The 15,976-nt window shown below is 52.5% G+C and overlaps 1 protein-coding gene across 1 annotated transcript in view; it reads right to left on the bottom strand.

Moving 5' to 3' along the window:
* The window catches only part of LOC132568871 (arf-GAP with Rho-GAP domain, ANK repeat and PH domain-containing protein 1-like), a 164,996-nt gene that overhangs the window by 98,070 nt on the left and 50,950 nt on the right, over nucleotides 1–15,976 (bottom strand). Inside the window, exons 2-4 of the mRNA XM_060235057.1 lie at nucleotides 10,276–10,418; nucleotides 9,334–9,407; nucleotides 2,531–2,643 (exon numbers count right to left, since the gene is read on the bottom strand). Of these exons, the coding sequence (XP_060091040.1) occupies nucleotides 2,531–2,643; nucleotides 9,334–9,407; nucleotides 10,276–10,418 (330 nt within the window). The remainder of the gene's footprint in view (nucleotides 1–2,530; nucleotides 2,644–9,333; nucleotides 9,408–10,275; nucleotides 10,419–15,976) is intronic.

Raw genomic sequence — 15,976 nt, forward strand, 5'->3', positions numbered from 1 at the left:
TCTGATCCAGCAGGACTCTTCTGATGTTCATCTCAAGGGAAGGCCTCAGTCTCTCTGCCCTGTTGCTGGCCCTCCAGTGGAGCTGGTGGGTCACTGTATGAGACAGGAGGCTGGACTAGATGGACCCTTCCTGGTCTGACCTAGTAGGGCTCTTCTGATGCTCTTCTCAGGGGAAGGCCTCAGCCTCCCTGCCCTGTTGCTGGATCTCTAGAGGAACTGGCTGTGTGAGACAGGAAGCTGGGCTAGATGGACCCTCACTGGTCTGATCGAGCAGGGCTCCTCTGATGTTCTTCTCAGGGAAGGCCTCAGCCTCTCTGCCCTGCTGTTGGCCCTCCAGAGGAACTGACTGGCCACTGTGTGAAACAGGAGGCTGGACTAGATGGACCCTCACTGGTCTGATTCAGCAGGGCTCTTCTGATGTTCCTCTAAAGGCCTCAGCCCCTCTGCCTTGTTGTTGGACCTCCGAAATGGTCAGCCACTGTATGAGACAGGATGCTGGACTAGATGGACTATAGGTCGAATCCAGCAGAGCTCTTCTGATGTTCTTATGAAGCTCTCTTCCGGGTTGCCACCCCCCTAAACTGAAAAGTTCCCACAAATCAGATTTGGTCCTTGGTCCACAGATTTCCCCGTGGCATTCCTCAATTCCAGCTCTACTTCGTCTTCAAGCGTAACCAGCAGCCAGTCTTGACAAGATGCTGGAGATCTATGGATGTTACTCCAGAGGGGTGAAATAGCAGTTTGGAGAAGGGAACTACGTGGGAAGCCAGACGGAAGGGAAGGGTCACCACCCCCCCACTCAGCCTGGGGCCTGCAGCACCATCCTCCTTCTTAGGAAGGCATGCCTCATCCACTTTGTCTCACAGAAAGCCATGAGTTTGTCTGGAGTCAGCTAAACTCGGAGGGAAGGCACTGCCACGGCTGCTGTCTAGTTTGGAAAGCAGAGTTTGTGGCCATTCAGTCCAGTCACCAGAAGGTTTTTGCTTCTCCAGAATTCTATTTATACAACTGCGAATGAAGCCAGGGATACAACCTTAGTCTCCACCGGTGTTGTTGGGAAATGAAACTGAGTAATGTAGTGATACAGCTACACAGACACAATTCAGAGTATTGATAGAACTCTCCGTCTGGGGCAGTGATGCTCTGTATTCTTGATGCGTGGGGTGGGGCACGGTGGGAGGGCTTCTAGGGTCCTGGCCCCACTGATGGACCTCCTGATAGCACCTGGGTTTTTTGGTCACTGTGTGACACAGAGTGTTGGACTGGATGGGCCATTTGGCCTGATCCAACATGGCTTCTCTTATGTTCTTATGTCTGGGCCAGATAAGTTCTGTCTTCTTAGTGTTTGTGGGGGAAACAGTGGGAGGGCTTCTCATGTCCTGGACCTACTGGTGGATATCCTGATGGCCCCTGTTTTTTTGGCCCATGTGTGACACAGAGTGTTGGACTGGATGGGCCATTGGCCTGATCCGTTCTTATGTGACACAGAGTGTTGGACTGGATGGGCCATTGGCCTGATCCAACAGGGCTTCTCTTATGTTCTTATGTGACACAGAGTGTTGGACTGGATGGGCCATTGGCCTGATCCAACAGGGCTTCTCTTATGTTCTTATGTGACACAGAGTGTTGGACTGGATGGGCCATTTGCCTGATCCAACAGGGCTTCTCTTATGTTCTTATGTGACACAGAGTGTTGGACTGGATGGGCCATTGGCCTGATCCAACAGGGCTTCTCTTATGTTCTTATGTGACACAGAGTGTTGGACTGGATGGGCCAATGGCCTGATCCAACATGGCTTCTCTTATGTTCTTATGTGACACAGAGTGTTGGACTGGATGGGCCATTGGCCTGATCCAACAGGGCTTCTCTTATGTTCTTATGTGACACAGAGTGTTGGACTGGATGGGCCATTGGCCTGATCCAACAGGGCTTCTCTTATGTTCTTATGTGACACAGAGTGTTGGACTGGATGGGCCATTGGCCTAATCCAACAGGGCTTCTCTTATGTTCTTATGTGACACAGAGTGTTGGACTGGATGGGCCATTGGCCTGATCCAACATGGCTTCTCTTATGTTCTTATGTGACACAGAGTGTTGGACTGGATGAGCCATTGGCCTGATCCAACAGGGCTTCTCTTATGTTCTTATGTGACACAGAGTTTTGGACTGGAGGGGCCACTGGCCTGATTCAACATAGCTTCTCTTATGTTCTTATGTGACACAGAGTGTTGGACTGGATGGGCCATTGGCCGGATCCAACAGGGCCTCTCTTATGTTCTTATATATCTGAATCTGCACCAGTGGCCCTGGGGTAGGGGTGCCAAGACCCACCAGACGAGTATTCCCCACCCCCAACTCCCCCCCTCCGGCTGCTGATCAGTGGGCAGAGGCCTCGCCCAGCATAGAAGCACCACCTCTATGTGGTCGGGGATGTCAACAGCAGATCCAAGATATTCCAGGTTCACATAACCAGTGCTTGTTCCTATACCCACAGAGGGATCCCTTCCGAAAGGAAAGCTTGGTCCTCACCTAGGGGGGGATTCCTCCTTAAAGTAATCCTCGATCAACTCGTCCTCGCTGAGAAGGCTGTTGAACCGAAGGCAATGCCGAGTTGAACCGTCGGCCGTGATCTCGACTCCTCCCTGGAGAGAGGAGACATAAAGGGTTAACTTACTACTATGGATGCAACGAAGTGTCCACTGTGTGGCACCCACAGGGCCTTTTAGAACAATGATGGGAAATAATAATAATATTGCATTTGTATCTGGCTGTCCCATGTCCAAGCTCACAGCAAAGTAACATAACTGGCTAACATAACTGACAGATTATTATTATTATTAATTATCATCATCATCATCATCATCATCCCATCCCAGCCAATGCTAGGTTATGAGCGATGTACAACATAAGAATAAAATACAGCAGCTTGGAGAATGCATTAAAAATTCAAGTTGCTTTCTTTCCACCTCTCTCTCCTCCCTCCCCCATCTATTTGCCTGCCTGCCTGCCTGCCTTTCTCCCTGTCCTTCCCCTTCCTTCCATCCCTCACCCCTTCCCTCCCTTCCTCCCTCCTTCCCTCCCTCCCCTCTTCCTTACCTCCCTCCCTTCCATCCCTCCCTCCTTCTTTTCCTCCCTCCCTTCCTCCTTCCCTCCTTCCCTCCCTTCCTCCCTCCTCCCTCCCTCCCTCCCTCCTTCTCTCCCTTCCTTTCCTCCCTCCCTCCTTCTCTCCCTTCCTTACCTCCCTCCCTCTTTCCCTCCCTTCCTTCCTCCCTTCCTTCTTTCCCTCCCTGCCTTCCTTCCCTCCCTCCCTCCCTCCCCTTCCTTCCTTCCTCCCTCCCTCCCTTCCTTCCTTCCTTCCTCCCTTCCTTCCTCCCTCCCTTCCTTCCTTCCTTCCTTCCTTCCTTCCTCCCTCCTTCCCTCCCTTCTTCCCTTCTCTCCCTCCCCTCCCCCCTCCCTCCCTTCCTCCCTCCCAGCTCTGAAACATCTGGCATTTACTCTACGTGGCTCTTACATTAAGCCAGTTTGGCCACCTCTAATTTAAACAATTCAAACATTAACAGTTCTAACGTGTAACAAGAATAAATGCAATAAAATACATAATAACATAAAATAGAATACATAACAAATAAACGCTCAGCATAGGAAAAAGGTGCTGTAACATCTCAGGAGGGAGTAATGAATGTATAATCTTTTGGGTCTGGAGAAGAGGCCGGGGGAAGGGAAGAGAGGAGAGGAGAGGAAGCCAGCCGCAGAGAGAGCCCGTCCCTGCCCTCAATCATAATCCCAGAAGAACAACTCCGTTTTACAGGCCCTGCGGAACCGCATCAAACCTTTGAACACGAAGACGCTGCCTGTGAGCCAGACCCTCGGGCTATCAAGCTAGGTATTGCCTGCTCTGACTGGCAGCTGCCATCCATCAAGGGTCCCAAATTCTTCTCACCACCTCCTACCAGAGATCCTGGAAGCACGGCTCCTGAGAACTCAACCGGAGACCTTTTGCATGCCAAACAGATGCTCTGCCAGTGAGTCACAGCTAGGTTGTTCTGCTCTGCCTACCTTGGCCAGCCAAAATAACACAGGCGAGCAGATTTCCTAAGAGTCGCCCTGTGTCACTGAAGGCAAAACCGGTTGTTATCTTCCTAACTTGTCGTTATCTTCTGGCTTTGGAGAAAAGCTTGTCTTCCACTGACCTATGTGCAGAAAGAACCACCTGGGATGAACTCTCTAACACACCTCGTGAGACTCTGGGTGGAATCTCACAAACCCTGTGAGACCCACTTCCAGAGGGTGGTGTCTGTGTGAGTCCCACACACCAAATCTATGCACTAAACCCTCTTTGTATCCATTGGTACATGATGGTAGACACGGCCCCGATCTAGTTTCTGCCTCAGCGGCGGCAGGAAACGCTATTGGCTGGCACCACTGACAAACTGCATGAATTTTAAACCAATTAATTAAATCTGCATGGGGATAAAAAGGGGGAATGGTTAGATCCTTTGGAATTGTGTGTCTTATGTCAGGGAAATGAATTTGAGGGACTCAGCTGTAGCTCTGGAGGGAAAAAAGGAATAGTCTGCATTTAGATCATACATCAAGGAGGAGCCATGCTGGATCAGACCAGAGGTCCAGCTACTCGAGCATCCTGTCAAAGTTCCTAGAGGCCCATCAGTTCCTTTGAAGGGCAAACAATAGGGCAGAGAGGCCAAGACCTTCCCCTGAGAAGAATATCAGAGGAGCCCCGCTGGATCAGACCAGGGAGAGTCCATCTAATCCAGCCTCCTGTCTCACACAGTGGCCAATCAGTTCCTCTGGAGGGCCAACAACAGGGCAGAGAGGAGGAGGAGGCGGAGAAAAAGATGATGATGATGATGATATTGGATTTATATCCCGCCCTCTATTCCTTATCTCAGAGCGGCTCACAATCTCCTTTATCTTCCTCCCCCACAACAGACACCCTGTGAGATGGGTGGGGCTGAGAGAGCCCTTGCAGCAGTTGCCCTTTCAAGGACAACCTCTGCCAGAGCTATGGCTGACCCAAGGCCATTCCAGCAGGTGCAAGTTGAGGAGTGGGGAATCAAACCCGGTTCTTCCAGATAAGAGTCCACACACGTAACCACTGCACCAAACTGGCCGAGGCCTTCCCCTGAGAACATCAGAAGAGCCCTGCTGGGTCAGACCAGAGAACATAAGAACATAAGAGAAGCCATGTTAGATCAGGCCAATAGCCCATCCAGTCCAACATTCTGTGTCGCACAGCGGCCAAATATATATATATATGTATATATATATATATATATACACACACACACACACACACACACACATACACACTGTGGCTAATAGCCACTGATGGACCTCTGCTCCATATTTTTATCTAACCCCCTCTTGAAGGTGGCCATGCTTGTGGCCGCCACCACCTCCTGTGGTAGTGAATTCCACATGTTAATCACCCTTTGGGTGAAGAAGTACTTCCTTTTATCCGTTTTAACCTGTCTGCTCAGCAATTTCATCGAATGCCCACGAGTTCTCGTATTGTGAGAAAGGGAGAAAAGTACTTCTTTCTCTACTTTCTCCATCCCATGCATTATCTTGTAAACCTCTATCATGTCACCCCTCAGTCGACGTTTCTCCAAGCTAAAGAGCCCTAAGCGTTTCAACCTTTCTTCATAGGGAAGGTGTTCCAGCCCTTTAATCATTCTAGTTGCCCTTTTCTGAACTTTCTCCAATGCTATAATATCCTTTTTGAGGTGCGGCGACCAGAACTGCACACAGTACTCCAAATGAGACCGCACCATCGATTTATACAGGGGCATTATGATACTGGCTGATTTCTTTTCAATTCCCTTCCTAATAATTCCCAGCATGGCGTTGGCCTTTTTTATTGCAAACGCACACTGCCTTGACATTTTCAGTGAATTATCTACCACGACCCCAAGATCTCTCTCTTGGTCAGTCTCTGCCAGTTCACACCTCATCAACTTGTATTTGTAGCTGGGATTCTTGGCCCCAATGTGCATTACTTTGCACTTGGCCACATTGAACCGCATCTGCCACGTTGACGCCCACTCACCCAGCCTCAACAGATCCCTTTGGAGTTCCTCACAATCCTCGCTGGTTCTCACCACCCTGAACAATTTAGTGTCATCCGCAAATTTGGCCACTTCACTGCTCACTCCCAACTCTAAATCATTTATGAACAAGTTAAAGAGCATGGGACCCAGTACCGAGCCCTGCGGCACCCCACTGCTTAGAGAAGGTCCATCCAGTCCAGCCTCCCATCTCACACAGTGGCCAACCAGCTGCTCTGGGGTCCAACAACAGGGCAAAGAGACAGAGGCCTTCATGAGAACATCAGAAGAGCTGAGTGGTTCAGACCAGTCGTCCATCCAGTCCAGCATCCTGTCTTGCACAGCAGCCAACCAGCTCCCTGGGGAGTCAACAACATGACATAATGGCTGAGGCCTTCCCCTGACATTGCTTCCAGCCAGTGGGATCAAGAGGTTGAGTGCCTCTGAAAGTGGAGATTCCCTTCAGCCACCCTTTCAGATGAGGCCTCCTCTCCAATTCGAGATGAAAATACCTCTTCAAGGACAAGCCAGGGTCTACATTTCAAAACAAGGAGCAATACTCTTACGATCGGCTACCAAATGAATAGGGAGCAGCCTTCTAATTCAATATTTAATGTATTCATCTATCTTACTGACGTTTTTTGTTAAAATACGCATCGGCCACCTTCGCTGTCGACCGCAGCCGTCAACTGACTGACTCAAAGTTACAGCCCTCAGAGTAGGGAGAAACTCTGCGGGGAAAAGAAAGAAAAATCTCTACTGCAAACCTGCCTTCCGACTGGATATTTGCTTTGATTGACCGTACTGAACGTCCCAGGGAAATGAAACATCTCCCTCTGTTACCAAACGCTCCGGAACGGTGGGAGAATGCTTGCCACGCCCCACTCAAATTAAGAAGGGAAAGTGCAACGTCTGCAAAGCAATCGGTTCTCTTCCCGGCTTGGGGTTTCTCTGTCCCCTCCGCCTCTGACGCTCACCCAACAGGATGTATCTCAGCAGCATCCCCTCTATTTATAGCCTGTGGATCAGCTGCGCAAAGTTCCTTCTCAGAAGCCTTCAGTTAATTCACACACACACACACACAATCCTGTCAGCAGAAAAGGACAGGATTGCAAACAAGAGGAGCAGAAACAAGGACCTGAGAAGAGCCCTGCTGGATCAGACCGGTGATCCTGAGAATATAAGAAGAACCTTGCGGGATTAGCCCAGTAGTCCATTGAATCTGAGGGAACCAAGCTGGATATGACCAGTGAGGGCCCATCTTGTCCAGCCTCCCGTCTCACACAGAGGTCAACCAGTTTTTCTGGAGGTCCAACAACAGGGCAGAGAGGCCGAGGCCTCCCCCTGAGAAGAACATCAGAAGAGCCCTGCTGGATCAGACCAGGGAGGGTCCATCTAGTCCAGCCTCCTGTCTCACACAGTGGCCAGCCAGTTCCTCTGGAGGGCCAACAACAGGGCAGAGAGGCAGAGGCCTTCCCCTGAGGAGAACATCAGAACAGCCCTGCTGGGTCAGACCAGTGAGAGTCCATCTAGTCCAGCCTCCTGTCTCACAGTGGCCAGCCAGTTCCTCTAGAGGACCAACAACAGGGCAAAGAGGCTGAGGCCTTCCCCTGAGAAGAACCTCAGAAGAGCCCTGCTGGATCAGACCAGTGAGAGTCCATCTAGTCCATCCTCCTCTCACACAGTGGCCAGCCAGTTCCTCTGGAGGGAAAACAACAGGGCAGAGAGGCTGAGGCCTTCCCCTGAGAAGAACATCAGAACAGCCCTGCTGTGTCAGACCAGTGAGAGTCCATCTAGTCCAGCCTCCTGTCTCACAGTGGCCAGCCAGTTCCTCTAGAGGACCAACAACAGGGCAAAGAGGCTGAGGCCTTCCCCTGAGAAGAACCTCAGAAGAGCCCTGCTGGATCAGACCAGTGAGAGTCCATCTAGTCCATCCTCCTCTCACACAGTGGCCAGCCAGTTCCTCTGGAGGGCCATCAACAGGGCAGAGAGGCTGAGGCCTTCCCCTGAGAAGAACATCAGAACAGCCCTGCTGTGTCAGACCAGTGAGAGTCCATCTAGTCCAGCCTCCTGTCTCACAGTGGCCAGCCAGTTCCTCTAGAGGACCAACAACAGGGCAAAGAGGCTGAGGCCTTCCCCTGAGAAGAACCTCAGAAGAGCCCTGCTGGATCAGACCAGGGAGGGTCCATCTTGTCCAGCCTCCTGTCTCACACACTGGCCATCCAGTTCCTCCGGAGGGCCAGCAACAGGGCAGAGAGGCCGAGGCCTTCCCCTGAGAAGAACAACAGAAGAGCCCTGCTGGGTTAGACCAGTGAAGGTCCATATAGTCCAGCCTCCTGTCTCACACAGTGGCCAACCAGTTACTCTGGAGGGCCAACAACAGGGCAGAGAGGCTGAGGCCTTCCCCTGAGAAGAACCTCAGAATAGCCCTGCTGGATCAGACCAGGGAGGGTCCATCCAGTCCAGCTTCCTGCCTCACACAGTGGCCATCCAGTTCCTCTGGAGGGCCAACAACAGGGCAGAGAGGCCGAGGCCTTCCCCTGAGAAGAACCTCAGAAGAGCCCTGCTGGGTCAGACCAGGGAGGGTCCATCCAGTCCAGCTTCCTGCCTCACACAGTGGCCATCCAGTTTCTCTGGAGGGCCAACAACAGGGCAGAGAGGCTGAGGCCTTCAAAAAAACATAAGAGCCCTGTTGGATCAGACCAGGGAGGGTCCATCTAGTCCAGCCTCCTGCCTGACACAGTGGCCAATCATGTCCTCTGGAGTGAGGCAGAGCAGCCCTGCCACCCTTTTTGCCTGCCCGAGACCCAGGTGGACGAAAGAGGTAGCACATCCTCACTCTGAAGGCCAAGGCAAAGCAGCCCCACCACCCATTCCACTCGCGGATGAAAGAGGTGGCATGGCCTTGCCCTAGAGCAAGGCCATGCTACACCACTTTTGCCTGCCTGGGTCTTGGGCGGGCAGAAGGGGCAGTGAGACAGCAACCTTTCCCTACCCCTTCACCTACCTAGCAGGGAGGTGACATAAGCAGCTCCCGTCTCTCCTCCCCATTTGAAGACCACCCTTGGGGGGGGGGCAGGGATGCGGCGTTGGCGGGGGGGCACAAAACCACAAACCCGGTCCCTGCTGCCAAAAAGGTTGACAGCACCTGCTTTATACCACACTGAGGTCCCTTTCCCACAAACCCAGCCCTCCCCAAGGTTCATCCCCGAAATCTCCACGAATTTCCCAACCCAAGACTGGCAGCCGTACCTACAGACCCACCTTGTCGGTCATCTCTTCCGTGGGAGCGTCTACTTCCTCCTCAAAAGGGGGATCCTCGTAGTCTGAGTCGTCATCTAGGGAGACACAAGCCAAGTAGAATCGCAGTCAGTTTGAGGCCCTCCAATGAAGCACAAAATGTGCCTTGCCAAGCACCCACGTGGTTGATTTGGTTCTTGCAAGGACAAGGAATCTGGGGAGATTTCAATTAAAGCCCTGTGGGTTATGTAAGGAGTTGCCGTGCTGTGTTTAAAGAGGTCTGCCTTGGCCTCTCTGCCCTGTTGCTGGACCTCTAGAGGAGCTGGTTGTCCCATGTGTGAGAGAGGACGCTGGACTAGATGGACCCTCCCTGGTCTGTTCCAGCAGGGCTCTTCTGAGGTTCTTCTCAGGGGAAGGCTTCGGCCTCTCTGCCCTGTTGTTGGCCCTCCAGAGGAACTGGCTGGCCACTGTGTGAGACAGGAGGCTGGACTAGATGGACCCTCCCTGGTCTGATCCAGCAGGGCTCTTCTGAGGTTCTTCTCAGAGGAAGGCCTCAGCCTCTCAGCCCTGTTGTGTTCCCTCCAGAGGAACTGGCTGGCCACTGTGTGAGACAGGAGGCTGGACTAGATGGACCCTCCCTGGTCTGATCCAGCAGGGCTCTTCTGAGGTTCTTCTCAGAGGAAGGCCTCAGCCTCTCAGCCCTGTTGTGTTCCCTCCAGAGGAACTGGCTGGCCACTGTGTGAGACAGGAGGCTGGACTAGATCCAGCAGGGCTCTTCTCCCTGGTCTGATCCAGACTTCCTCCCTGGTCTGATCCAGCAGGGCTCTTCTGAGGTTCTTCTCAGGGGAAGGCTTTGGCCTCTCTGCCCTGTTGTTGGCCCTCCAGAGGAACTGGCTGGCCACTGGGTGAGACAAAAGATGCAAAATGGGTGAGACAAAAGATCTTTGGCAAAAGATGCATACTTACCAAACTCTGTCTGGAAGGAACAGGGCAGCTTTGAAGAAATATCGGGGGCACCGTGCTCTTCCTCCACCTTCACACGAGGAAAGAGGACAGGGGGAATTCCAGCTGGAGCTTCGAGACTTTGTGGTTCATCTTTCACGAGGTGGCTGTAACAACAAGCCGGAGATCTTGCATTAAGCTGGAACACAAAGCTGGCTTTGTTCTCTCACTCTGCCCCCAGCGGGCCCTTCCAGATTCTCACGCAATCTGTTCACTTGCAAAATCTGTGCCACAAGACTATTACCGCTGGGATGCAGAACCCTGACCATGTGGAGAGGGCAGCCATGTTGGAATGCCACCCAACCCTGAAGACATGAAAGCCAACATCCCACCACTGTTGCTGGCCCTCCAGAGGAACTGGTTGGCACTGTGTTAGACAGGAGGCTGGACTGGATGGACCCTCCCTGGTCTGACCCAGCAAGGCCCTCTTGATGTTTTTCTCAGGGGAAAACCTCAGCCTCTATGTCCTGTTGTTGGCCCTCCAGAGAAAGTAGTTGGCTGCTGTGTGCGACAGGAGGCAGGACTAGAGGGACCCTCCCTGGTCTGACCCAGCAGGACTCTTCCAATGTTCTTGTGGAGAAACGCCATCTGAGAGTGTTGGTGCTTCATCCAAAAAGGCAGGGATCAGTAAATCCATTCAGCAGGCTTTGGAGCCTTCCCCTCACTCCCCCCCTCCCTTCCAGAGCCAAACCAACAACGCTAGGGGGAGAGTCTCCTAGAGAGGCAGGAAGTGCGGTGGTTCTTGCCATGTGCTAGGCAGGAAGAGTTTCTCAGTTTGCAGCAGGGGCTCGGGAAGGGAGGCTGCTTGCCTGTGGGCTCCTGCCTGGGAGGCTCCAGGCAGTAAGACAAAGTAAGTCATTCTCTTAGGCAGATCAAGTATAGACCAGGGACAATACGATGCGTTTAAAAACCACCTTTATTTTGTTATGCTGTTTGCTGAGCTGTGTTGTGCTGTACTAGGCTGTGTTAACTTTTTAAAGGCAACTGTTTTTGTTTTGTTTTTCTTTCCCTATCCTTTTCCCTTTTTAAATAAATATATTTTTACTGTTTAAATGCTGGCAATCAATCTCTGTACCACCTAGATCCCCAGACCGCTTTAGACCACGCTGTGTTGAGAAGGGGGCCCCGGGGAAGGGGGAAGGCATGCAGTTGGATAAGGTGCCAATCCTCCAGGGGTGCCCCAAAGAAGTGCTGAGGTCTCTGTGAAACCCAAGTGCAGGGTGGCAGAGGACCTGGAGGCCTAGCCTCATAGCTGGAGAGGGGGATTGGGAGTCCTGTTCCTCTCAATCTGAACCCCGGGACTGAGCAGGTGGTGGCAGCGAGCCCAAGGGGCAGGAGGAGAAATAGCTCCCTCCAGGAGTTGGCGACTCAATAGGGAGCTGACGGGACCGGGCCTGAAGGCAGAATCGGGCCGGTTCCGCCACACTTGGCGGCAGCGGTGGGATAAGAACAAACAGAGAACTTGATTGGCCAGGCATTTTTGTTTTTTGATACGTGCAAGCACCCAGAGAAAGCAACAGCGGTTTTGTTTTATTTTCGGGTCAACTGGAGTAGGGAAAGTTTAGTTAGTTGGGATGGAGCGTGCTAAGAAACTGGAAATCCTGAAGATGACAAAGCCACAGCTCCAGGAAGAGTGTGCAAAGCTCGAGCTGGAGTGTGACAACCTGACTGTAGCAGATATGCAAGTCCTCCTGTTGGAGTGTCATCAGCAGGCAGGGGCACCTGCAGAAGGGCACCCCACCCAGTCAGACGCAACCTTGCGGCTACAGATGGAACTGGAGAGAATGCGTATCGAGGCGGACCGAGACCGCAGACGGGAGGAAGCTGAAGTCCGCAGACAGGAGGAACGAGAGAGAGAGGAACGACAAGCAGAGAGGGATGCAGTCCGCAGACGGGAGGAAAGAGAGAGAGAGGAACGACAAGCAGAGAGGGATGCGATCCGCAGACAGGAAGAAGCAGAGATCCGCCGGCAGGAGGAAAGAGAGAAAGCGGAGATCCGCAGACGGGAACAGGAAGAGCAACGTCGCCATGAGCTTGAGGTGCTACGTCTGAAAGGTGAACAAAGCAAGAAGGTCAAAGTCACCCCCAAAGACTTTGCAGTGTACAAAGAGGGAGAAGACCCCTCCATATACCTCTCCAACTTTGAGAAGGCAGCCAAACAGTGGGGGATTGCAGAGGAAGAGTATATGTCTTACCTCTGTAGCATCCTGACTGGAGAGCTTTCAGCCATCTATCACAGCATGCCTATGGAAGATGAGGGGATAACTTTTGCAGCCTATAAAGCAACTGTATTTAAAAGGTTTAAGCTGGGGCCAGACCACTTCCGAAAGCAGTTCAGGGGTTTAGCCCCACAGGAATGTAAATCCTATTCTGAATTTGGGGTAAAACTGGGTGATCTGGGGAAGAGATGGGTAGAGGAAGAAAAAGCCCAGGATTTTAAGGCTTTGTTTCAGTTGTTAATTTTAGACCAGTTCTACTTCAAAATTCCCAAAGAGTTGAAATGCCTGGTAAAAGACAGGAAACCTAAAACCATTACAGAGGCCTCAGAACTGGCAGACGAGCTGGTGCAGAACCGAGAGGGGTTGGATTGGATCCCTTCCCAGTTGGGAAGGGGACAAAAGGGGTCCCCAATGGGTGGGAAGGAACACCCGGCACCCAAGAGGGAAGGGAAACCTGCCCAAGAAGAGGGTAGGAAGTCCCCTGATTTGACTAATCAGGATCGGCCCCAGATTCGAACGTGTTACAGCTGTGGCCGGCCTGGGCACCTAAGGTCGGCCTGCCCAGAGCTGCAAGCTGAAACCCCCAGACCCACCACAAAAGCACCAGTCACTCCAAAGGTGAAGGAGGAGTATGTGGCCGTGGTAAGCCATGAATGTCTTTTCACCAGAGTGGAGCCTGCAGAGGCCTGGAGTGATTTTGTTGAACCCATAAGGCTTAAGGACCGGTTGGTTTTGGGATATGCTGACACTGGTTCTTCAGTCACCCTTGTGAGGGCAGATCTGGTGTCAGAAGCTGACATTGTCCCTGATATGGCATTCAGAATCAAGGGGGTTCTGGGACCACCCGCCACGATTCCTGTGGCCCGGATGCCAGTGGAATGGCGAGGATCAGCAGGTCTTATGGAGGTTGGGGTAATGAAGGAACAGACAGTTCCAGTGCTATTGGGTCGGGATTTGTTGGTGGGCCAGTACTCTATCAATGCTGTAACCCACAGCCAAACCCTCAGGGGAAGGTGGGGGGAGGAAGGCAATGTTAGGGAAGCCACCTCACCACCAACCAGGGAGGGGGAGGTAGCCCAGGTTACTGAGGACGAAGAGAGGGCAGTCACCCGGGAGGGGGAGGACCAGCCTGTCTCAAGCCCTGGAGGAGGGTGTTCTCAAGGGGAAGAGGGGTGTAGCTTTCCCCAAGTGCAGCAGGAGGCTGTGGATGTTCCTAGCGAGGAAGGGAACCTGTCTAGCATAAAGGATGTGCAAGCTGAAGAGACCAAGGTGGAGAGTGGAGATTTCACAGGAGGTTCTGAGAGCAGCAAGGCTAATGTGGGCTCAGAGGAGCACATAGCTGAAGGCTTGGGGGAACGGGAGCGGTTCCAGAAGGGGGTCCGGAGCGGCCTTAGGTGGGAACCGGTTCACCAAGTAGCTGTGGATCAGGAAGTGGGATCGTCCGAGACGCTCTCAAAACAGGTCGTCTTGGAGCAGGGCAGACAGGAATCCTGGGAAGCTGTGGGACCTTCCAGGCAGGAAGGGGGTCAGTTTGGTAGTGCTGAAAAACCAACCGAGGGGACGGAGAACCCAAGCCAAACCCTCAGGGGAAGGTGGGGGGAGGAAGGCAACTTTAGGGAAGCCACCTCACCACCAACCGGGGAGGGGGAGGACCAGCCTGTCTCAAGCCCTGCAGGAGGGTGTGCCCAATGGGAAGAGGGGTGCCAATTTCCGCAAGGGCAGCAGGATGCTGTGGAGTCTTCCAGGCAGGAAGGAGCTCAGTTGGCTGACACTGAAAAACCAACTGAGGGGGCGGAGAACCCAGATCAAACGTTGGCTGGGTGTTCTGGAAGCAGTGGGACTAGGGGTGGCTTGAAGGAACAGATGATAGGAAGCCTGGGGGAGCCAGAAATGTTCCTGTCTGAGGTTCAAAGTGACTCTAGGCTGGATCCACTGTGTGAGTTGGCAAGGGACCAGAAAGTGGAGTTCTCAGAAGTTGAGACAGGGGATAGGGTGATGCTTTCCCTGCCACTTCATACTGGTGAACGGAAAGTGGAATGGGGGGGACCCCATATGATTGTGGATGATCTAGACGATGCTACCTGTGTGGGGGCTATGGAGAAAATGGGAAAGGCAGTTAAAGTGGTGCAGGTGAATGTACCACAGCCAGTCTCTGCGAGGTCCATGGTGTTGCATAGAGGTAGGAAGGAAGGAGACAAAAAGAAGCTGGGACAGCAATTGTTTGGAGCCCCAGAGGTGGTTTTCTGGGAGGTCAGAGTGGACAGAGGGAATATTCCACCAATGAGGGATAAAGAAGAAGCAACTGTGTGGGAACTGGGCAGTTTCCAACCCCATATGTGGGGCCAGGAATTTCCTCCTGTGATGGACCACTCCTCCCAGCAACAGCAGCAACGGAGGGAGAGCACCAAACTCCAGAGGTGGTCCTGGGAAATGGAGGAGTACATCTTAAAGACTGGACATTCCTTCCGAATGCAGCAATGCGACTTGTCCAGAAAGGACATGGACACCTAGGGTGCTGGACTTTGTGTATTATTGGAGAAATACCTGAATGTTTGTGAAATATTTTGGTTAACGGGTTTCTCCTTGTTTGTTTGGATTCTGCTACGGGGTCACCTCTGTAGGAGGCAACCCTCCGGCTCAGAATTTAAGGAGGGGGACGTGTGGAGAAACGCCATCTGAGAGTGTTGGTGCTTCATCCAAAAAGGCAGGGATCAGTAAATCCATTCAGCAGGCTTTGGAGCCTTCCCCTCACTCCCCCCCTCCCTTCCAGAGCCAAACCAACAACGCTAGGGGGAGAGTCTCCTAGAGAGGCAGGAAGTGCGGTGGTTCTTGCCATGTGCTAGGCAGGAAGAGTTTCTCAGTTTGCAGCAGGGGCTCGGGAAGGGAGGCTGCTTGCCTGTGGGCTCCTGCCTGGGAGGCTCCAGGCAGTAAGACAAAGTAAGTCATTCTCTTAGGCAGATCAAGTATAGACCAGGGACAATACGATGCGTTTAAAAACCACCTTTATTTTGTTATGCTGTTTGCTGAGCTGTGTTGTGCTGTACTAGGCTGTGTTAACTTTTTAAAGGCAACTGTTTTTGTTTTGTTTTTCTTTCCCTATCCTTTTCCCTTTTTAAATAAATATATTTTTACTGTTTAAATGCTGGCAATCAATCTCTGTACCACCTAGATCCCCAGACCGCTTTAGACCACGCTGTGTTGAGAAGGGGGCCCCGGGGAAGGGGGAAGGCATGCAGTTGGATAAGGTGCCAATCCTCCAGGGGTGCCCCAAAGAAGTGCTGAGGTCTCTGTGAAACCCAAGTGCAGGGTGGCAGAGGACCTGGAGGCTTAGCCTCATAGCTGGAGAGGGGGATTGGGAGTCCTGTTCCTCTCAATCTGAACCCCGGGACTGAGCAGGTGGTGGCAGCGAGCCCAAGGGGCAGGAGGAGAAATAGCTCCCTCCAGGA

Source organism: Heteronotia binoei, chromosome 3, assembly GCF_032191835.1.
Source record: "Heteronotia binoei isolate CCM8104 ecotype False Entrance Well chromosome 3, APGP_CSIRO_Hbin_v1, whole genome shotgun sequence".
NCBI classification, from domain to species: domain Eukaryota; kingdom Metazoa; phylum Chordata; class Lepidosauria; order Squamata; family Gekkonidae; genus Heteronotia; species Heteronotia binoei.